The 22,929-nt window shown below is 40.3% G+C and overlaps 6 protein-coding genes across 6 annotated transcripts; all 6 read right to left on the bottom strand.

The window, feature by feature from the left end:
* Positions 1-7,576: 7,576 nt before the first annotated feature.
* LOC108602145 (seminal metalloprotease 1) lies at positions 7,577-8,523 on the bottom strand. The gene has a single exon (XM_017990181.2). The coding sequence runs from the start codon at positions 8,513-8,515 to the stop codon at positions 7,739-7,741; it is 777 nt and encodes a 258-aa protein (XP_017845670.1). The 5' UTR covers positions 8,516-8,523; the 3' UTR covers positions 7,577-7,738.
* Positions 8,524-9,221: 698 nt separating this feature from the next.
* LOC108603702 (seminal metalloprotease 1-like) lies at positions 9,222-10,163 on the bottom strand. The gene is made up of 2 exons (XM_017992739.1): positions 9,949-10,163; positions 9,222-9,888 (listed from the first exon to the last, which is right to left on the bottom strand). The coding sequence occupies exons 1-2, from the start codon at positions 10,160-10,162 to the stop codon at positions 9,341-9,343; spliced, it is 762 nt and encodes a 253-aa protein (XP_017848228.1). The 5' UTR covers position 10,163; the 3' UTR covers positions 9,222-9,340.
* Positions 10,164-10,416: 253 nt separating this feature from the next.
* LOC108602794 (zinc metalloproteinase nas-6-like) lies at positions 10,417-11,245 on the bottom strand. The gene is made up of 2 exons (XM_017991017.2): positions 11,040-11,245; positions 10,417-10,978 (listed from the first exon to the last, which is right to left on the bottom strand). The coding sequence occupies exons 1-2, from the start codon at positions 11,221-11,223 to the stop codon at positions 10,434-10,436; spliced, it is 729 nt and encodes a 242-aa protein (XP_017846506.2). The 5' UTR covers positions 11,224-11,245; the 3' UTR covers positions 10,417-10,433.
* A 100-nt stretch (positions 11,246-11,345) lies between these two features.
* On the bottom strand, positions 11,346-12,258 carry LOC108594775 (seminal metalloprotease 1). Its single transcript, XM_017979917.2, has 2 exons — positions 11,991-12,258; positions 11,346-11,932 (listed from the first exon to the last, which is right to left on the bottom strand). The coding sequence occupies exons 1-2, from the start codon at positions 12,211-12,213 to the stop codon at positions 11,346-11,348; spliced, it is 810 nt and encodes a 269-aa protein (XP_017835406.1). The 5' UTR covers positions 12,214-12,258.
* A 356-nt stretch (positions 12,259-12,614) lies between these two features.
* Positions 12,615-13,468, bottom strand: LOC108599629 (seminal metalloprotease 1). The gene is made up of 2 exons (XM_017986601.2): positions 13,237-13,468; positions 12,615-13,183 (listed from the first exon to the last, which is right to left on the bottom strand). The coding sequence occupies exons 1-2, from the start codon at positions 13,427-13,429 to the stop codon at positions 12,615-12,617; spliced, it is 762 nt and encodes a 253-aa protein (XP_017842090.1). The 5' UTR covers positions 13,430-13,468.
* Positions 13,469-13,524: 56 nt separating this feature from the next.
* LOC108599637 (seminal metalloprotease 1-like) lies at positions 13,525-14,489 on the bottom strand. Its single transcript, XM_017986612.2, has 2 exons — positions 14,264-14,489; positions 13,525-14,152 (listed from the first exon to the last, which is right to left on the bottom strand). The coding sequence occupies exons 1-2, from the start codon at positions 14,460-14,462 to the stop codon at positions 13,602-13,604; spliced, it is 750 nt and encodes a 249-aa protein (XP_017842101.2). The 5' UTR covers positions 14,463-14,489; the 3' UTR covers positions 13,525-13,601.
* Between the last annotated feature and the right edge of the window lie 8,440 nt (positions 14,490-22,929).

The following is a 22,929-nucleotide window of genomic DNA, read 5'->3' on the forward strand; positions in this document are numbered from 1 at the left end:
TCTAATAAAGATAAATCAGTTTTAATTAATTTTAATTAGTACAAATAACTTCTATAGCTTTCTTATTGAACTTAAATTTATTAAGTTCCTTTCTGAGTTTCAAATTTGTTGAGAGGAATCGAATAATTTCTTTTGTTGTCTTAGACTTTATTTTAAATAAAAAGAATTAGTTTTAAAGTTAGTTTTATCTAAACTATTCACAGCTTATCATATGCATAATAACTAACTGAATTGAAGCCACTTATGGGGCAAGTACAAATCACAGACAAGTAAAGTCATTGGCAGCACAGCAGCTAGTAAATCCCAAGCCCCAAAATGCACAATAAATGCTAAATTACGCATACGCCTTGAGAGTCTCAGCTAAGTTGCTAAATCGTCAATGTATGTGTGCGACTAAAAATGAATAAAAATCCACAGGCTCTTCAAGCCAAATCCTGTGCAAATTTCTTTGCTTCATTTTCTTTTCTCGTCTTATATTTTTTGGTGTATGTATATTTTTTCTCGACTCGCTCAGTTGGAAATGGCAAAGCTGTCGCCCTAAGCCGGGCGCAGCCATAAAAATATCAACGCCAGACCCTACAGCCAGCTGCCATAGCAAGCAATATTATTGGCTGTCTCATATATATATATATAAATATATATATACATTTTTTTAAATATTTAATTGTAGTACTCTTATTTGTTGCCCATGAGCGGTCAGGACAAGTCAGCTACAACACATATTTATGGAGCTACGTACCATATATTTGAGTAGGCTAATATCATTGTTGCTAGTTGTTGTGTTGGGCTTTAATCAGAATATCACACTTCTATAGATTCGTTACTGATCGTACTTAGCTTAAACCAAGAGTGCAGGTGTACCTGCAGCAGATAGCTTAATACTATAATTGAGCAACACAAAAAGACGCTTAGCCATATCTGCACAGTCAAAGACGACAATATGACTGCTTACGTTCCCTATTTATAGTATAATGCTATAATGATTTTAGGCTTATTAAGAACACTCCACAATAGAAATCATGATGAGACAGGCAATAGACAGTATAGGCTGCTGCTGGCATTGAAATTTGATTAGCCGCAATTAGAGTGCAAATTTATAATGACGAACTTATTATACTACAGACACGCTATGTATATTTAAATTCTCAAGTATCAGTTCGCTCTTCTCTATCGTTCTCAGTTACTTTTGTGTGTAAGACGCTAAATGTAAACACAAAAATATAATATCAGTCTAGGTATATTTATCATTGCTTGTTGTTCATCATCAGCGCAAAGCAACTTACAAAAACAACAACAACAACAGAGCCTAGCAAAGCTCAAGAGACTAGGGGCTCGAGCGCCATGCCATAATGTTGATACGACTATCGGCTGAACTGTTTTAGCGCTAACGCTCTTGTTGAGTGTATATCCAAGAGGAAGATAGGGCTTAAAGAGCTGCCGTTAGTTGTGGGTGTGCTTGATGTGTTTGTGGTGTTGTTTTTGTTGCTACTAATCGTAGTAAAGATCATAGGAATTACAGATGCCAACATTCTAGCTGAGAATCTAGATTGATCATTCTTATGATCTGTGTTGCTCATACTGCTAGCTTTCCTAGACCTTAATGCAGGTGGTTGCATGTTGCTCGATGCTGTTGATGCAGTTAGCTGTTGCTGCCTCGTGGTAGCACCACTCGCTTAAGACACACCTTTAGGCAATAATTATAAAGGATATTCAATAGCAATGATCTTTTACTCGCCTTACCTATTAAACTTTACACACACCACCATCACACATACGATAAGACATGAGAGCAGCCACAGGACACATTGACAAGCTCATTAAATAGTTTGAGCGCATGATTTCGATTTGCTCTATCAGCCTTAGTAGATCCTTGGACACGATAAGAGGCTATCATATTAAGACTATACATAATTTAAAATTGTAATTATATAGCATTCGCCTGAATTGACTGAGCTGCATCGCTGAGTCCCTGACGACAACAGTTATTAACCGACAACATACAGGCCAAAGCTCAAGGAAGGCAAAAATAACCCAACCATTTTGAAACCCACTTGTGACATAACCCGAGCGTCGTGCTTTATGCTTTGCAGTGGAGCCCTGTCACTAATTCCGTCTTACCCAGCATTGTCATCCGGTCGGAGCAGGCAGCCTCTTGTGTATTTTTGTGGCCTTCGGCACTTGTTTGCAACAAACCGAGCCACGCTTCTATCAGTACTTATCCTCCAATTCCATATGCTAGCTACCTTGTCGCCTCCGTCTTCGCGGAGCGACTAGATATAATTTTCCACCAATTGAATTTCAATCCTTTGGCTGGAACATCTCCTTATGGATAGTACTGTTGTTCTGTTCTCACTCCGCTCTCATTTCTTTCCATCATCAACTTCACACACACACCACACAGTATCCTTATCAGACACCTGTGCGCCTGAGTGTGCGCCTTCCGGAGCAGACGCATCTTGGCATGTCTATTGCTGATATATTTTTACCGTGATAGCAAGTTTCTCATCATTCTTCTGGCAAGTCTACATTTTAGACCCATCACTTAGATTGCGGACCATGAGATCAGCGGTCAACTCACTTACAGTCTATTCAGCCATCACAATATAAAGTCCACTCCTATGCGCCGTTATGGGTCTTTCCTTACAGTCAACAGACGTCAGCATCACAATCAGACCAATCACAGAAGCGAGCAGCAGCGAGTTTTTAGCCAAGCAGTCTCAGACTTCAATGAGCTGCACGACCGTCAGTTACACCGGCCGAACTGCATTGAGTGTGTAACTTGCCGAACTTGACTCAGATCTCAGACTACCAACTTTCGCCCTGGACAAATGATCAGGCGATAAGTAGATACTTCTATTTCACGGAGCATAACAATATATGCAATTCTATTTAAGGAGTCTAACACACGTTAGATGAGTAGCGAGAGTCAGTGCAGCATGCTAACTTCATTATGAGGTGAGAATTTGCGTTGTCAGGTCAATATGAGGTGTTGATAAGGCGAACTGTTGTTGCTAGAGCTAAACGCAGCGGGTGTTTGGCAATTATAACGCAAAAAAAAGTAAAGCGAAGAATAGAAATAAATGTAACAGTTAGCACAGGTGTAGGCCAGGCTCTGGCGCAGTGGGGCCAAACCACAGTTGTAAGCTGACCAGGAGACATGGCGTTTATTAATGTTGAGTGTCTTTCCCCAAAGGCAAACACACATATACACACACACAAACACACGAAATAAGTTAGCGCATGATTTCATGCAAACTGGCCCTAATGTTTGGTCAGTGCGCCATGGGCGGGCCTTAATCTAACAGCGGGTGACTGAAGTTGCGTTGCGGGCGCTTAAAAATTGTTGCGTATACGCCTCGTAGCACGTGTAATTTAAATGCAATTAAAATAATAATTTATCTTACTCCGCTCGCTCACCTGTCACCTGTGCGCCTGCAACTGCTGCAGCTAGAAAGAGAGCGAGCGGCACGCATATGTGTGTGTGTGTGTGTGTGTTTGTATTTGCAACTAAGCTGTCACCGCGCTGAGGGCATAAATAAGCAGAATGTGCCCCAATTGGCGTTGATAAATGAACGGCAAGGCAAGTTGGCTGACAAGCCAAATGAAGGTACTCAAGCGTCGGTCATAAGTAAACATAAACAGAGCGCTGAGCAAACCGTACCCGATAGATAGAGAGATAGAGAGAGTGAGTTGGAGAGCAGCAGACACATCATTTGTATGGATCTGGCAATTAACTGTTGAAACAAGCGAAAGATCTTTCACTTGCTGCCTAGACTGCCAAATCATTAATTACTTAAAGCTGCTGCGTGCTGTTAAAGCAAACAGCATTTCACAATATTTAATTTAAACATTATTGCATTTTTTATAGTTTGCCATTTATTATCTTAAATATTTTAATAATCAAAAAGATAAATTAAATTATGCAATAAATCAAATCGGCATAACTGCTCACATGCTTGTTATTGTGGCGTAATCAGAAAACAATAAACAAATAAAATAACAATTAATTGGATTTTTATGGTGCGCTTTTTCGCTTTTTTGTTGTTATTTGTGCTGTTTGCTGTTGTTGCCCAAGCAATTTCATAATAAAAATGTAATTTATTGCATTTGCATAAACCTTATGCGGCAGTTGCTGAGCGTGAGCGCGAGCGCGAGCGCGAGCGACGGCGTTGAATCAACACCAAGTTGCAAAGTAGCCAATAAGAATACCATAAAGGCAATAAAATGCCGCACAACGAAATATTTGCCAAGCGCCTGTGGCAAGCTCAATATAAAAATCCCTTTTAATTTATATACGCCGGCTCATATATTTACATAAAACAGCCCAAAGTGATACAGGGCGACGCTTAATTGCTTTAAACAAAAGAGCCAAATGAGCAAATTAACCAACATTAAATTTGCAAATGGAATTGCTTAACTTTTAATCAAGTGTCGCAAATATATATACTAATGAGTGCACAGCAGCGTGCTCTAAACATTTTAGCTAAATATTATTTTTAATTAGGCAGTTGACCCATTCAGCATATTTGCCGAGTCAGGCAGACGCAGAACTAATGGCTAAACAAGCACACACAGACACAGACAAAGAGACAGCGAATGGGGCTCTTAAAACACCTGCACTCATATCATTTGATGACATGGTCGGTCGGTCTGCTGTGTGGTGCGTGGTGCGCGTAACACTTGTGGCTCCTGCGGTTGCCATTGCATGTCATCACGTGGTGAACGCAAATGCAATTTAAAGCAAACAATTTTTGAAATGACCTACATCCGCTGCAGCAGTCCATTCTCTTCACAAACACACACACACACACACACACACACATACACATATGCGTGGAGATAACAAAATGCGAGCAGCGAGCACACAACATCATTAAAAATTAATTCACGCTCGCTGAAGCACTGGACCTGAACCTGCAACGCAACAGGAACGAGCACGAGCGAGAAAAAACAAGAAAAACAGATTTAAAATGGAGCATAGAGCACAAGCTAAACAACAACAGCAAATGAATGGACACATTTGCGGCATGTTGTGGTGCACATATCCATGTGTAAGCGTGTGTGTGTATCTGCACTCTATAATGTGCTGCGGAGCTTAGAAACTACAAGCACATGTAGTCATGTGGGTGCCTGGCTGGCTGGCTGATGACTTAATGAGTATCATAAGCTCAGCGCCAAAATTACCTTTTTAAATTAACATGATAGACACAAACACATACACACCCATGTGCAGCTTATAGTAGTGGCGGTTGCATATTCAAATTAGGCATGGGCGAGCAAGCAACAATGTTTAAGAAATTAAATTGCAAATTAATTAGTTTGCCTGCTATTGTTGCACTCAAAGCGTTTCATAATCATAATCAGCTTATAAAAAGCAGCTAGCTCTGCTTATTACGTCCACACACATACACACACACATACAGACACTTAAGCTTCTCCCTAGGCATTTGACTTTTGGAAACAGCAGTTGGGCAAATAGCTATTTGCCCCTTTTGTTTATGTGCAGCTCTAGTTTGTTACAAACTGTGAATTGTATAAAAAAAAAATGTTTCAGATCCTGCGCATAAAGATTTCTCAGTTCACTTGAAACTGCAAGTCAGCTTGCGCTGGCTTATCGCACAATACTTTCGACAAAGTCAATCTGAGCAGCTCGTTGAGCTGCATGCGCTTGTCAATAACTTTTAACGAATTTTTAAACAGACGCGTTGCGTATACGCAACTTTGTCAGTATGTGTTTGTGTGTGTGTGTGTGCTCGGCATCATAATCAAATTAAAGCATAATTTTTTACGACGTCATAGTCATAAATATGAACGATGAGAAATTGTGCCCAAACATGAATCGTAAAAACTCACACACACACAGCATGCCCCACACCCCCTACTTCTCACCCTCAGTCTGCCGTCAAGTCCAGTGTGCGCTGCTGCTGCAAGTGTTTTTCCATTTCCGCTAAGCTGGCTCTTGGCTGGCGTGAAAATAAAATCAAATGTATAAATCATTTATGCCAAGCTTTAAAATTGAATACACATTCGTCAGCAATAAATCCCCCAACAGCAGCAGCAGCAGCAGCAAAGGATCCGCAGGACTTTGGCAACTGGACTGGTCACATTTGCGTGGCTGCCTTTGGCGAAAATTGCCACAATTTGTTGCACATTTCTTTTGCTTGTTATATATATAAAATATATATATACGCTTGCTTGCTAGCACAAACTTTTCTATGAATTATTATTCGCATATTGGAAAAATGTTGCTTTTCGCTAAGACCACCAAATAATACCACAAAAGCCAGTGCAGTGGCAGTGCCAAAATCGCTGCTCCTGCTGCTGCCGCCTAATTTGCATATAGAATGCAATGCTAAATCGTTTTATTTATGGTTAGCACGCGTTGCACTCAGTTGCATGAGTTGGATTTTTATTTCTTCTGTTGCATACACTTAGGCGCAAATCGATTAGCGAATTTATTAATTCGTACTAAAGGAAATAATTATTATTTAACAAATTATGTAGCGACGTAACGTGCTTTAACGTTACGTAAAGTTCACGTAACACTTGAAATTAAGCAGCAGCTTATCTCGTAATCTTTAGTGACATGTGCACTTAGTATAAATGAAGACTCTTAAGTGCTGATTGGCTTAAGTTATGCCACTTAATCAGTTGTCGTAATTTTTGGCATACATTTATAGAAATTAGATCATAATTCATTTCATTCTCAAAATATTTTGCAAAAACAAACGTGAAGCAAAGTACAGCAGCGATTAAGTCAGCAGGTGCTGTAAAAAGCTTCGTATAAACTTTCACATTAAGCCAAATGAACTTTGTATTATTAATAAACATGTGTTATAATATTTATAGCACTGTGCATGGGTTTCACCTATAAGAGCATGAGTACTGCAATGGAATTTCACAATGCTCGGCAAAGCGATAGAAAGTGTGACAATGCATTGATTTAAGTATAACAACTGGCAACTTTCCACACATTGCAGCAAACATTTTCGTGGCTTCATTATGCTAATTTTAGCACACATGCATACATTGTGAATCTTTTCTTAATTTCCAAAGCAACATTGCCAAGCAGCAAGCTGCAGTGAGCGAGCGAGCGAGAGGGTTAGAGAAGTGAGTGTTGTTGCGACAAGCCCACGCCCGAACGAAAATCAAATTTATGCTCCTAACAAGCGACGTCAAAATGCGAGTCCTGTGGTAGGAGCAACTGCAACTGCTGCTGCTGCTCGACATTTGCATCTGCAGCTTGCATATAAATCGCATTAGCAGCACGCAATCACAGACGAGAGAGCTAGAGACATGGCCACGTGGTTGGTTGGTTGGTGGTGCAAACAGTTGCTCAGCTCAGCCTGCAAATTGTAGGCCACAATGCTGGCGATGGCGCTGGCAACTGGCAACTGGCATTGGCAACAGACCACAATGCAGCTCGACGTGTAATTGAAAGTAAAATTATGCGCAGAGAGCTCTGGGCACAGATTTGTGGCAACAAGCAGTCAAATGTTTATTGGCTACGCTTGTTAGCACACTCGAGATAAGCGACGAGCGGCTTATCGCTCATAAATAGACAGTTATCGTTAAATATATTATATATTAAGTTTTATTTAAAGCAACTCAATGTGCGTATTATAAATAAATCCACAGCTGTGGCCAATAAATTCTCAGCCATAACTCTCAGCTGCGGCATATCACATGCAACTAATACTTATGCGCTACGACTATGTGTGTGTTTGAGTAACGGAGCTCAAACCAGCTTGGGACACTTGTACATAATGTTGATCTTGTCAATGTCCTTGCCGCTGAGCTTCAGCCGCTGACCAATCTGCGCAGTTCTATCCAAAGGCACAATGGTGTCCTGTCCATTGGCAGAGAAGGCGCCAGGACGATAATGCAGACAGCTTTCATAGTCATAGCCCACATCGAAGTCAGTGACGACAGTTGCTGCATACTTTTTGAAATTAAACTCCTTGCCAGGCACAATGTTCTCCTGCACCACCTGCACATAGTCGTCGCGTATGGCGGAGCTTTGCTGATGATAAAAGCCCAACGCATGCATAAGCTCGTGCAGTATTGTGCCGGGCCTAAAGCAGCCCTCACCCAGCGGATAGATCTCCAGATTCATGACCTGCGACTTGCCCGTGTAGCCCACAGTTGTATAGCAGCCGCCAGACTGCGCCGTAATGCTTACAAAAGCGACGTCCGCTGCTGTGGCCGGCCTAAAGCGCACACAGGTCTTCTCCTCAATGGTCTCAATGGCCTGCCGTATGGCTGCCTGATGTGCCGCATCGAAATCCTCGGATATTTTGTAAATTACCAAATTGCTGGGCCAGCGCTTGCTCATGTCCAGCAGACCATTGCGGCCTTGGGGTGCAGCCAGCAGTGCCTGTTGCTGTTGGCTTGTAAGCTGCATATCGCCCTCGGCTAGGCCGGCGGCTTCCTCTGCATCAAGCTCTGGCAACGGCAGCGCTTGGCATGCGCATACCAAAAGCGCTACAGACAATAGAAGCGAACTGAACTGCATTGTGTGTAAAGTTGGACTGACGAGCGTCTTGGGCAATCGCTGTAGCTAAATAGCAGCACTCGGCTTTCGGGTTTTGGCAGATTAGATAGAAAGCAAATCGATTGCGCCTCTGATAGCGCAATATTCAATACTCAAGACTTAACAATGAAAGCCAAAACGCGTAGAACGTGCGAGCAAATAAATAATTTGACAGCGCCATAAACCAAATGCGCTCGATTAGAAAGTTTGGTAATATATTATGTTCATAGTTTGGCTGATTGAGTCGATTGAGTTGGGCTACTGCCCTTACGCGCTTCTACGTCACATATGATAAATCATTGTCTATATGGCTTGATTAGTATATTGTATCAATGCTATCAGCTGAGCATACACTGATTGAATTTTCAAGTGCCGAGTTTCCGTGCTCTTTGCTTGGATGAGTAACTACGAGCGATTTGTGAGCGATACAATGACACGCCTAATTGCTTAACTCAAGAGCAAAGCAAGCAAAGCGTTTGTTTTCGGGCTTGAATGAGCTTGTTCGCTGCTTATCTGCGGCAAGATAATGCCGCCGATGCGGCAGAGGACTTTGACTTAAGCTGCCACGAGTGTTTTGCAATAAATTTCATATACTATATTTATGAGTTGCACAATTTTACTTTTGTGGTGATTCCCATACATAAGCAACTTAATGCTTGGCAACAAATTAAAATTAAGTTCAGTCAGCCGTATAAGTTTTTCAAATATCGCAGCAAACTTTCAGGCGCCTGCAGCAATTCAAAAACCATTATTTTTATATTCCCTATTTTTATCAAAACGATTTACGACTTAATTAAAAACTACTTATCACACAAGCTTTGGACACTTGTACATTACATTCAACTTGTTGATATCCGCCTGACTCATTTGCAGCCGTTGCCCCATTATTGCCGCCGCCTTTGCGTCCAGCGGCACGAGTGTCATTTCGCCATTCTTGGAAAAGCCATAGGGCGTATAGTGCATGACGCTGCCATAGTCATAGGGCTGATCAAAGTTATCCACCGTATTGTCATCATATTTCTGAAAGTTGCGCTCCTTGCCATCGATAACATTCTCATAGGCCACGCGCACATAATCGTCTCGATCGGCAGCGCTCTGCTGATGATAAAAGCCCAGGGCATGCAGCAATTCATGCATTATAGAGCCCAGACGATAGCAGCCCGTATCGATTGGATACGTCTCCAAGTTGACCTGCTGCACGCGATTTCTAAAGCCAACGGCGGAGTAGCAACCACCCGACTCGGCGGTGACGTTCACATAGTAGGGCTGCTGCTTGGACGCTGCTTTAAATGTCAAACAAGAGCTCAGCTCGATTTGCTTCATGCCCAGCAAGATGTGAGCTCTGTGCTGCTGATCTAGGTTAATTGTATATTAATAACTTGTTCAATTAATTACAATTCACTTGCTGTCCCCACCAATGTTACTGCTGAATCGATAATAGACAATGCGTTCGGGCCAGCGATAGGTGTTTGCTATTAGGCCATTTCTTTGTGCTGTGCTGAGCATCATGTCGCCCTCGTAGTAGGCTGCAGTCAGCTCAGGATCTGTTTCCATGCGCGTAGCTGGTGCATTATGCGTATACTTGATATGCAGCCACAGCGAAAGTAGAATTAGCAAATACTTAAACATGTTAACAGTTTAATAACTCGTTTGCAACTGCTGTGTGCAATTAATTTGCTCTACTGTCCCAGGTAGGCTTTGCCAGTTGACGAACTTTTACGACAGGCAGCAGGCTTATCGCCACAGCAAATGCAATTAGAAAATTTACAATGCCAGCTTATGGCCAGGCTTGCTGAGAAACGAACATATATTTTATCTTATCATTGTTCCGATTGTTACTAAACAGCAGCAATATCAATTGATTACAACAATGATTTCTCACACGTTAATATATTTTTATTTATTTATCAAATTGTTGCGTACAATTGTACATAATGTTTAGTTTTTTTATATCATATTTAGACATTTTCGTAGCATTCCCCATACTCTCAGCACCTGATTTTATTGCCTCCATTGTTATTAATCCCGGCGCCTTTGCAAAAGCATCATTTGGATAATGCAAAAGGCTATTGTAGTCATATGGTACGCCAAAGTCACTTGAATTTAACTTATCAAAGTTGTATGCCCACTCTGGTTTAATGTTTTCGTATATAATTTTAACGTAATCATCTCGATTGGGTGCAGTGTGTTGATGCCAAAGACCCACGGTATGCAATAGCTCATGTACAATGCCATGTTCTTCGAAGCAATCAAATTTCGTGGTGGCTAGAGTGAGATTCTGGTGTCTCTGCTCGACAACCCCAACTTGAGATGAGCAGGATGGATTGCTTGGGTTTGGCGTAATAAGTACATAATGAGTCGACCCATTAGATTCAATAAATCGCACACAGGACACTGCTTCAATAAGTCCCATTGCGCTGAGAATTTGTTGTTGCTGCTCTTGAGCTGCAAAAAAAACAAAGAAACTAGAAAATAAGCAATTACTTCGGGATAAATTGCAACTTACAATAGCCGTTATCAAAACGATAGTTTATAATGCCATCAGGCCACTGTTGCTCCTTTAGAACTGCATTTCTTTTCAGGATATCACCTTCGACGAGCAGCGGCTCCCCGGAGCTGTCGTCCTGGCCAGTAGCTGGGGCGGTCCAAGCTGGCATAAAGATCAGTCCAACAATAAACAGACGAAACATCTTCGCAGTCGTATTGACTGAATGCGAATGGAAACTCAGCTTATATACAAGTCAGCTTGCATTCAATGTTTAATAAAAATTTATGATTTATTCGACACGCGCTTGACAAGCAATAATTGTGATTAGATCTTATCAGACACTGGCAAATTAGTTGTACTTTCAGTTTGCTGTACTGTACAATTGTACATGGCATTCAATTTGCTTATATCGGTGTCAGACATGGCAATGCGCTGTCCCATATTCTTGGCACCCGGCTGCAGTGGTATCATGGTCAAGCCGTGCTTGAACTTGTTAAAGGCATCCATTCGATAGTGCATAATGCTGTTGAAGTCATAGCCCTTGCCAAAGTCATGCACCGTTTTGTTGCTCTGCTTCTTAAAGTTATCCATCAAGTGTTTCTTGATATTCCTATCGATAATGCGTATGTAAGCATCACGACCGGCGGACGCATGCTGATGATAGAATCCCAAGCTATGCAGCATCTCGTGCACAATGGTGCCCAAGCGAAAACAGCGCTTGCCCAGCGGTGCGTACTCTATATTAAACTCTTGCACTTTGCCCAGGTAGCCGACATGGGCGAAGCAGCCATGTTTGTCATTCGTAATATTTATAAAGTACGGCTGTTTGTCTGTTGCCTCCTCAAATTTGATGCAGCTGCTGTTTTCAATCAAATACATGGCCCTCATTATAAAGTCAGTGTGTGCCTCATCTACAAAATATATGTAAAACTATAAATAGTCAAAGCAAAGCCAATGCCAGTTGCTTACCCAAGCTGCTGTTGATTTTATAATAAACAGTTGCATTCGGCCAGCGATAAGAACCGTTACGCAAGCCACTGCGTTGCCAGGAAGTCATCAACATGTCGCCCTGGAAATAGCCACCAATCTGCTCTGCATCCAGCTCTTCATCACTGTCCACTTCATCCTTTGCCAAAGTCACATGCATTTTGAGCAGCAACAAAATCAAACAACTTATGGCAGGCCTCAACATATTGACGCTGATCAACCAACTGACATTAAGTACACAATCTTTGCTCGCTTAGCTTAGCAAAACAATTCAACTATGCATAATTGGTATATCTAAGTAGTTGTGCTTTGGGCAGTCGTAATGCGAATTCAGGTATAAATTTTCTGTTAAATACATAATAAGCAAACGATATATATTAATATTTTCTTCAGAACTAGTAGAGTAATCTTTTATATATTTATACGTATAACATACACGTAAAGCTTAAATTGGAACTTTTAAGCGCTTAAATTCTTTTTATAGATTTATATATATTTAAATTTATTGAACATTCATTTAAATCACATTAATTTCGAGCTAACTGCCATAGGAAGTTCAAATAAAAAGCTGCTGCTACTATTATTAATATATATTTTGGCGTCCGATTATAATTTCGATTCTGAGCTTATTTCATCAAGTGGACAACCATACAAAGCATTTAGTTTTAAAATATCAATGGCAGACATCTTCTCGCGTTGGCCCATATCATCGGCACCCGGCTGAACCGGCACTATAGTTATAGCGTCTGCAAATTTTCCAAAGGCCGTGTGCCTGTAGTGCATAACACTGTTGTAGTCATAGACATCGCTGTATTTATGTTCTTTTCCTTTGGGAGCCTTCTCGAAATTGTCCGTAGCATCAGGTTGAATATTCTCGTTAATTAGTTCAATGAACTCATCGCGATTGTGCGCGGAGTGCTCGTGATTGAAGCCCAGCGTATGCAGCATCTCATGGAGCACAGTGCCCAGGCGAAAGCACCTTGTGCCCAGCGGAGACGACTCCAGATTAAGCTGCTGCACGTCGCCTATGAAGCCCACGGAGGAATAGCAAAAGGATTGATCGGTGCTAATGTTAACATAGTATGGCTGCGAAGCAGAAGCTTCTTGGAAATGAATGCAGCTGTTGTCCTCGATAATTGTCATGGCTTTGTATATATAATCCAACTGATCGTGCTCTGTGGCCACAGAGTTAGTAATCAACATTAAGACAAATTTTAAAACTGCTTACCTATATCATCGCTTAGGCGAAAGTAAACTGTATTATGCGGCCACAGATCAATTGGTTTATCAGAGTTAGTTCGTTGGTGTACGGTAAGCAGCATGTCGCCTTGAAAGTAACCACCTGCCAGCTCTGGATCAGTTTCTTCCATGGCAAGCGCCAGCGGCGTGAGCGCAAGGCAATAAATCACAGCCCGCCACATACTTGACTGACAAATCGACTGCTTTGCTTAGTTGACGCTAATACCATTGATAATGCATTTAAGTCAAATTAGCTGCGCTTAGACAATAGACTAGCTTATCGCTTTGACTCATATATTATTTAATTTATAACCTTTTCGCTTTACATTACAAGCTTACACGTGCCGAGGCACATCAGACGCGCTGTGGACACTTGTACATGACATTTAGTTTCTTAATATCCGACTGACTCATCTGCAGACGCTGGCCCATCTGCTGCTCGGCGCCCTCTTTCAACGGCACTATGGTCATTTCGCCATTCTTGGAAAAGGCATAAGCCGTATACTGCATGACGCTGCCGTAGTCGTAGATCTGATCGTATTCATCCACAACCGTTTCGTTGTACTTGTTGAAATTGCTCTCCTTGCCGTCCAGTATATACTCCTTAGCAATGCGCACATAATCATCGCGATCCGAGGAGCTGTGCTGATGATAGAAGCCCAAGGCATGCAGAAACTCGTGCACAATTGTGCCCAGACGATAGCAGCCCGTATCCAGCGGATAATACTGCAGATTCAGTTGCTGCACTTGATCACGAAAGCCGACGTAGCTAAAGCAGCCGCCATCCTCGGAGGTAACGTTTACATAGTAAGTATCGCGGCTAATGTCGGCGGCCTTGAAGCGCAGACAGGAGTTCAGCTCAAGGATTTGCAGGCCCAGCAGTATGTGATTGCGATGCGCCGCATCTAATAATGAAATTCATCAAATTAATAATAATTCAAATGTTCAACATACGGGCGCTGAGTAATTGCTTGTATTTTTAGCATAATAATTTTATTTGGAATTTGTCGGCTCACCTATGTTGCTGTTGATGTGATAGAGCACTACGCGATCGGGCCAGCGAAGACTTTCATTACGTACTCCATTACGTTGTTGTGAGTCCATTAGCATGTCACCCTCATAGTAGCCAGCTGTAAGCTCAGGATCTGTTTCCAAGCGAGCAGCTGGCGCAGCCCAGGCCGTTTGTATGAAGAGCAGAAGGAGTAAAATTTTCATGTTAGCGCCCGCGTGTTCAACTTGCAACTGTTATGCGAATACTTGTTCAATTGCTGGCATATATAACTAATGTTTACAGCAGTGCATTATTAAATTTATTGCTCTCATAATATTTATGAGCACTTATCTTATCAGAGTATCCATCTGCGGCGTCTAGTTAGTCCCTTAAGTTATGAACTGAATTCCGATTGGCGCTTATCTGTTACTATCAGTGCTGCCAGTTTAGCCATTAAGTTGATATTTGTGGCAACTTTAAAAAAATATTAGCTATTAGCTATCTAGCAATTTTTATTTTCCTTGCTGAAAATTTAGCAACTTATTAAAAAAAAGACATTTTTTGTTTGCATTTTTACTTTTTTATACCTTTGCAGACTAGTTAAACCGTATTTATTGATTTAGCATTTTTTCTGGCAATTTTTACATCATTTTTAGCAATTTTTGTTGCTTATGAGATTCTGGCAGCTCTAATTGGCGGCCACCTAGACATTTTTAATGAGCGCATGTGTAAAAGTAGATATGCAGCTGATCTACTGCACCTCTTGCTGTCTTTGTTTTGCTTACCAAAGTCTCTCAGAGCGCTTCGACTGCTGAGAGTGTAAAACCAAGATGGCGGCGTTGTCTTAAATTACATTGGCGCATGTGTAAAAGCAGATAAGCAGATAAGAGATCAGCTATCTCATCCATCTTGCTATCTTTTTCTTGCTTGCTTTGCTATTGATATTCAAATATTCAATTAAATCAGCCAGCTATAAATCAAATGAAAGAATTATGATAAGCCAAAGCAAAAAAAAAAAAGCTCACAGACTAGTTAAACCATATTTATTCCGGCAATTTTTTCATAGTTTTTAGCAACTTATAGCAACGGTTTTTCCAAATCTAGCAATTTGTACTTAGGAGATTTTGGCAGCACTGGCTACTATGTAGTTCATTAACAATTGCTTATCGCTTGACAGTTTTGTTGACTGATTGCGTTAACACATTGTCATTTAACCTGTGTGCTGCTCTTTTTACAACGTGACCTTAATCGATGTGGCCCAAGCCAAAATCTTTACGCAAGATGCGTTGCCAAAATATTAATCCAAGCACAAATGACAGCGACAACGCACAGTTGCCTAATTACATTTGTCAACACAATGAACTGATTAAATTGAAAAGAAAGGAGACCAGCGACAATGGACAGCGACAGGCAGTTAGATAAATGACAATAAGTAAGGCAACGAAATTTATCATCATTACGCGCAAGTTGCCAAAGTAAAGGCGCAAATATAAAATGAGCTCTGTATAAAATGAAGCACAACATGAATGACATTAAGCATGCATATGAGCAATAGAATTTATATTTAATTTTATATTTTAATGTATGTAACTGTTGTTGCTGCTTGACTTCCGATTCTATGAAGTACAGATTACTTTCTTTTAATTAGAAATTTAAACGTTATGAGGGCTCAGTTTGATTCACAGCTGGCCGAGAGTATAAAAGCCCACGGCCCTTGCTTCTAACTTATTATAACATTTTCAGTATGCTTGGGTTAACATACACATATTTTATGCTTCTAGCATGCATATGTATTCAAGCTTTACCTATTCCGGAGCAGGAGCAGCAGGAACATATACAAATAGACGATATAATATTTACAGCTGATCAACTGGAGCTCTTTAAAGGCACGGAACGTCTTGGAAATTTTCTGACTAACACTTATTATTTCTGGCCGAACGCTACACTTGTCTATAGCATAGGAGAAGGCCTTAGTAAGTGAGAAAGCTAATAAGAGTTAAATAATTATTTATAGCCGGCTCTTAATATTTTTACAGACAACAATGAGATTAAGTTGATCAAGGAATGCATGTATAATATTTCGCTGGATAGTTGTGTACGTTTTCGGCAAACTTACGATCCTAACGAGCATCAAGTGATTATAAATGGCGGCGGCGCTGGCTGCAGTGCACATTTGGGATATCAGCATAGCAGATATCAAAAAATTCACTTTGGCGGAGGGTGTATAGAAAGGGGCGTCATTAAGCACGAGCTGCTCCATGCACTAGGCTTTGTCCACATGCACAGCGATGCCAGACGGGATGACTATGTGATAATAGAATGGGATAATATCCAAGAAGGGCGCGAACATAATTTTGAACGGTATAATAACACCGACGTAACGGACTTTGGTGTCGAATACGACTACCTTAGTGTTCTGCACTATGGTTCACATGCGTTCTCTAAAAACGGCCGACCTACAATAATTTCAAAGAGACCGGATAAACGCTTTGGCCAGCGTATGGGCTTAACTGCCCTGGATACGGAAAAACTAAATCGTGCATACTGCTATAAGCAGAAATAAAAAATTCCATTTAAATTATTCTAATAAAATGATTAAAACATATATAAGCAATTGTGGTTTATTTGTGGTTTTAAGCAGTTTCAAATTTATAACTTAATATAAGTATATTTGAAGCTAACTAACTTGTCTCAGATTTCATCATGGTAACGATTATCTAGAATTAAGCAATTAAATTAAATTATTGATGTGTTGTGTAAAATATTTTGGTTATTGCTATAGGGGCTGCAGTACATACTGATTAATTTGCATATAGAATATTACATCACATGCTAAAAATACACCCACATGCGATAAACAATTGCAAAGTCAAGACTGCTTACTTATTTCTATTGTTTTATCCAACAACTTACATTTTATGCGTCCCTTGAGTAGCACCAGAGTCACAACTATTGCTAACATTATTACTCCAGCAATACTACACAAAACAATAGACAATGTAGCTGTAGGAGCGGGAGTAGCGTTAGGAGCTGTAGGAGTTGTAGAAGCTGTAGGAGCTGTAGGAGCTGTATGAGCTGGAGTCTTCGTAGTCACAGTCATATTTCCAGGTGGTTCGATCGGCACACATCTACAGAAAAGTTATTTAACGTATTGGATCATTAAACATTAACTTAAGTTTACGTTTTGCCGTTAACGTCGCATTTGCACGTTCCGCTTGCAAGGCAGTCGTTACCAGATGCTGGCTTTGGCTTTGGTGTTGGCCTTGGCGTTGGTTTTGGCGTTGGCACGCATCTACAGAATGATTATTTAGCGTATTGATATTTCATCTTAACGTAAGTTTACCGAGCGTCGTGTGCGTGATTTTCGGTTTCATAACCAGTTGGGCACACGCACTTTCTTGGTGCAACGCATTCCTTGCCAGCACAATTCAAACATTCAGGTTTGCATTTCAGACGATGTTCTGACGAAATTCTCTTATAGCCTGGGCAACATTTTCGAGATGGCTATAAAACACAAGTCAACTAAATTGTCATTTCAAACAGTTTACAAACTTACTCTTCCATTTTCGAAATCCGTACAATAACGGCACTGGCAAATTGGTATCAGAAATATTAAGAAAACAACGAGTATAGTATAAAACGACATATTGTCGTACCGATGTTGAACTAACTTTATTTATTCGTGCGCACAATATATATTAGTTAACAAAGCTTTTAAGTTCTAAATTAATCAAAGCTTTCCATGCATACATGAGTATTTGAGTGTTTTATTAGATGACTTATCCATGCGCTTTATTCAAATATAAATGAGTTTATTTTATTACAAATATTACTAAGGTAGGTACTTAGCATGCGTCGATCAAAGCTTGCTGAGCATTGACTTGATCCGTAGCTGAACTGTAACGTACATCTAAAATAAAACAGTTTGAAATAATATGATTAATTTTTTGTTGATATTATTAGCTATTATATTTTAATTGATTGCAAATATAAATATATTATTTTAATTAGTTAATTATTATGTAGTCGTAATCAATAACTAATTATAAATGCAACGCCAGCTGATTTAAAAACTCAATGCGATTTTCATACATAATTTAATTGATTAATATGAAAGCAAATTCTAGCATTTTGCTTGTGCTAAGTAAATTATAAGCAATTAACTTACTTATCTTACACTTTTGGCGGTTACGTAACATCAACGCCCTTTTAAGCAACAACAACAACAACAATATTGACACACCAATGAAACTAACAACTATTGGCATATAAACTCTGAATTCATAAAATAAAGGCGTTAATAACGGAGTTGTTTCATTTCTAGCCAGCTCAGTGGTTAGTGCTTTGGGCGCCTCAGTGGTTACTAGTACACACCTAATAAAACATTTGTTAGATTATTGCCAGCTATAAACATTAAGCAACAATAACTTACGGCGCATCATCAGCGTGATTTTTGGTTTCATATCCAGCTTGGCACTTGCACTTGTAGGGTGAGATGCAGCTCTCACCAGAGCAATGTTTACATACAGGAGCGCACTTCATGGGACTGGAACTTCCAACTCTCTGATAGCCTTTGCAACAAATATTGGTTCTCTATAAAACACACAAGTCAGCTAAATGATCATTCCAAGCACTTCATAACTCACTCTACCATTTTGTATATCAGGACAAATATTAATACTTGTTACAATAGGTATCAGAAATATGAAGATGACGAGTATTGTATAAGGCGACATAATGCTGCACCGATGCTGCAGAGCTTATAACTGAAGTGGCGCCAGCAATGCAGCCTATAAATATATATTGAAGTTGCTGATTAGCTTAATTAATAGATGATGCCATGTTTACACTTAAGTGCAAATCAGCATATCATGCTTAAAAGCATTTACAGAACTTCATATGATATATACTATATACATCTTGATCTGCTTACATATTTCATATTGTTTTTCTTCTCATTAAGATAAGCATACCCAGAATAAAATAAGTAAGCAAGCAACTTGCTTATTATATTTATAAATGATTCAATGCTTATCAGCAATTATTATAGGCATGGTAAATTGATTGCGCTGGCAGTGACTGCAACTGCTACTGCATTTAATGTTGATATAGTATTTAAATAAAACACAACATTTGCAATGCTAATGACAAGAATCAGGTGTCTGGCTCTCTCTCTCTCTCTCTTTGCAATGCTGACTGTTAATCCCGCAAAACAAAAAGCGCCAACAATGGCGTAAGGGAAGTGTTTGCAGTTGCATTTGCCTTTGTCCCAGGCACTAAAAATTGAATATTTAGTGGTCGTAATTAAAAATTAGCGCACCAGCAGCAACAATGTCTGTGTCCAACGCCAGCTAACGCCATAATCCGTAGCTCACTAACAAAATGCGTGTGTGTGTCTGTGTGTGTCCTGCTTGGGGACTCGCAATTACTTGCATATACATTTGGGTTTTTAATGGCACAAATTGTGCTAAAGCAAGAGCTGCAACTGCTCGAGTTACCTGTGCGGAAAGTCAAACACACACACACACATACAGACACACAAAGCGGAAGTCGTAAACATTTAATTTATGCAGGCTATGCATTTGCGTTTTAGTTACAGCTAAAGATGGCCGCCACAGGATGGCTCAAAACTAAAGTTCACTTATCAGCGACAAGTTTACAGAGCTCTCAAATGTACAGTAATTTAGTAACTCTAGTCAAGTGCTGGTTTGCTTTGTACTCAGACGATTGAAGTCCAGATATTATATTTTTTTGTTGTTTTAAATCAATCATATTTCACTTTCTATGTTTAAACTCCGATCAGCAAATGAGTAATTTTTTTCACTTGTTGACTATGTTGACTAATTTCATGTCGTAAATCAATTTGACTATTAAAAATCAAAAATATTTCAATGGGGCCTGATCAAGAAGTCTTTTTGACTTTTGCCAAATACTTTTTATTGTATTTGACTATAGATTCTCAATATTTGTTTCATTTAGTTTATTCTATATAAAACATATAGAATTAGAGTTAGAACTAGAGTTAACTTAAACATGTGCGGCGTAAAAATAAAAACCAATTACTGGATCCAGACGAGATCCACATTGTCAAGTGCTTGAGCATAAAATCTCACTTAGCCACAGCCAAATGCAATTTTAATATAGAAAATACAACTCGCTGACTGCGAAAGGCAAAGCTAAGACGCTGTCTGGCATTTTTGCTTTTTAATATATATTTCTTGCATAATATACTGTGAGAGAGAATTTAATGGGTTAAGGCGGCCACTAGAACGCCTGGCCATCAACTTTTCGCCAAGAGCTGTAAAAAAGTCAGCGCGTTCTTGGCCAAGTTTTTGCGTTTTTGGCTCTTACTCGACGCTGCGCGCTGCGCTCGCCTTATGATCTCGTTCTAATTTTATGACATTCTATTTTCATGCATAGGCAAAACTCTCACACACACACACACATAGAGAATGTATGCATGCGTGTGTGTGTGTGTGTGCATTGCCATTTCGTAGTCAGACTTGAATGCTGCGCTTTGTTGCTGTGCTACGCCTTTGTTTGTATTGCCCTCAGGGGTAAAGTTTTTAGGATAATAACTTCCTGCGACTTTACGAGCCAAGGCAAAGCCAAAACCCAGCAGCAGCAGCAGCAACAACAACAACATTAAGAACAATGTTCTGAAGGGAAATGAGAATACTCAAGCTAGAGAGCGCAACGCACATGAACGAAATATCTTAAGAGCCACACTTAAAGCACTCATCGGCCAAAAACCAAATGATACAAGCTGAAAGCTGAAACTCAAGTTGGAACTGCCTTGCAACTTGTAGAAAATAGTCGCTAAAGCAATAAAAATATATTTTACAAACTGCTGCCAACAGTTCGCGACCCTTTACAAAGCGGCAAGCAACTCTCTGAGAAATTCGCACCCGTGCAAGCCGCAGAAACTCTTGACGCTCAGAACGACCACAAGAACAAGCAGCAGGGCAGGCAGCATTAAGAGTGAGGTAGAGCATTAAAGAAAGAAGTAGACGCACAAGCAGACAGACAGACAGACAGTCAGCTAGTAAGATGGAGAGACAGCAGCCAGCAACATGACTGTGGGCATAATCTCAGACATAATTACACACAACTCAGGCTCACACACACACACACACAATATACATAAAGACTGACAAATGCAGTAACACATGAATGGTCTGGCTGCCTGCTATGGTTTCATTTTTACCTTTGCTTTTTACAACGATTTGGCGTGATGCTTGCTTTTTAGTTCAAGCGAAAGTTAAATAACATCAGAGCGAGCGAGCTGAAGATTTTGTGTGTGTGTGTGTGTGTGTGTGTGTGTGTGTGTGTTGCCTTAAAGGTGACAGTCGAGTGAGAGAGTAGCAACAGTCGCTGACTTTTGCCGAGTTAGTCATTTAATGCGAATGGCAACTTGGCAACTTTTGCGCAATGTAACTATTAAAAGTGCATTTAAAATTAATTAAGCATACGACGTGTTGCCAGTCAACAGTCCGCCAGACTATTTAGCCGCTAAGCGCGCATGTTAAGGCCTTGACACGTTTATTTTAGGCCAAGAAAAAAGCCAAATGATTAAGCTACACACAAAAAAAACGCTTGCAATTAAAAGTTGTGCGCGTATTTGCGCTTAATTTGATTTAACGCCTTGCCACCAGCTGCGTCCCTCCCACTCCCTGCGCTATTGCCATCAAATCAAAATGCCAAGTTAAATGAAGCCAAAAGTTGCAGAGCGTACATGTGCATACTGAGACAGACAGACAGCCAGACAGACAGACAGTGTCTAGCATTTGGCATTTGTTGAGCTGCGAGGTCGCTTAACACGCGGCTCCAAAACTTTAGACACAATATCGCTAATGATAATTACAAGCTAAAACTTTTGCTGCACTCACTCGAGAGCGCACCCAGGCACCACCACCACCACCACCCAGCAAGCAGCATCATTTTTTATGCGTGTTGGTGTTTGTTTGTGTGTTTGTTTGCTTTGCAACTTCGGCTGGCAACAGCAAAGCATAAATATCAAATTTTTCAGTGGCTTGCACAAAAGTTCAGCAAGTCGGCCAGGGCGAGAGCGAGCAGTGAACACAAATATATAAATAAACAAGCGTACAGTTATAGTTAGAGTAAAGTGCACTTGCATTTAGATAAATGATGGCAGTGCAACAAAAGTTAAGCTTCAAATATTTGCATTATAATAAAAATCAAATACAAAATGAATTTATTTGATTTTTTACTAACGCATTTAGATTTATTAAGCTCTGCTCTAGTTTTTGCCATTGTTATTTATCATGAAATGAACGGCTATTGTTTATTTATTAATGCAAAAGCTACGCTTGCAACTCGGCACGTAGCTAGCAACTCATAATCTCTGGTTCGCAACCAGTGCGCCACTAATCATGACAAATAAAAACTCATTAGATATCCGTTGTGCTAATTCCAGCGCCAATGTCAGCAATGTAACTCAGTTACTAGTGCCACCAGCTCCGCAGCTTCACGCTCAGTGGAACAACGCGGTGCTAATGAAGTGCAAATTGGCTAATGGTGCGGGACGCGAGAGTGAAAGGGCGTGGGAGCTGAAGTTGCTACACAGCGCGTAATTATCAATGTGGGTGACGTATGTAGTTGCGTTCGAAATTATATACATATGTGTATGTGTATGAGTGAGTGAGGCTAGCCCCAAGTGCAAGTGAGAGA

This window comes from Drosophila busckii, chromosome 2L, assembly GCF_011750605.1.
Source record: "Drosophila busckii strain San Diego stock center, stock number 13000-0081.31 chromosome 2L, ASM1175060v1, whole genome shotgun sequence".
Classification (NCBI taxonomy): domain Eukaryota; kingdom Metazoa; phylum Arthropoda; class Insecta; order Diptera; family Drosophilidae; genus Drosophila; species Drosophila busckii.

Coding starts and splice junctions, on each gene's coding strand:
- LOC108602145 (XM_017990181.2), bottom strand. CDS start 8,515: ATGCAGTTCAGTTCGCTTCTATTGTCTGTAGCGCTTTTGGTATGCGCA.
- LOC108603702 (XM_017992739.1), bottom strand. CDS start 10,162: ATGTTTAAGTATTTGCTAATTCTACTTTCGCTGTGGCTGCATATCAAG. Junction 9,889..9,948: donor TCGATTCAGCAGTAACATTG/GTGGGGACAGCA, acceptor CAATTAACCTAG/ATCAGCAGCACAGAGCTCAC.
- LOC108602794 (XM_017991017.2), bottom strand. CDS start 11,223: ATGTTTCGTCTGTTTATTGTTGGACTGATCTTTATGCCAGCTTGGACC. Junction 10,979..11,039: donor TCGTTTTGATAACGGCTATT/GTAAGTTGCAAT, acceptor TTTTTTTTGCAG/CTCAAGAGCAGCAACAACAA.
- LOC108594775 (XM_017979917.2), bottom strand. CDS start 12,213: ATGTTGAGGCCTGCCATAAGTTGTTTGATTTTGTTGCTGCTCAAAATG. Junction 11,933..11,990: donor TAAAATCAACAGCAGCTTGG/GTAAGCAACTGG, acceptor TATATTTTGTAG/ATGAGGCACACACTGACTTT.
- LOC108599629 (XM_017986601.2), bottom strand. CDS start 13,429: ATGTGGCGGGCTGTGATTTATTGCCTTGCGCTCACGCCGCTGGCGCTT. Junction 13,184..13,236: donor TCGCCTAAGCGATGATATAG/GTAAGCAGTTTT, acceptor CTGTGGCCACAG/AGCACGATCAGTTGGATTAT.
- LOC108599637 (XM_017986612.2), bottom strand. CDS start 14,462: ATGAAAATTTTACTCCTTCTGCTCTTCATACAAACGGCCTGGGCTGCG. Junction 14,153..14,263: donor TCACATCAACAGCAACATAG/GTGAGCCGACAA, acceptor TTTCATTATTAG/ATGCGGCGCATCGCAATCAC.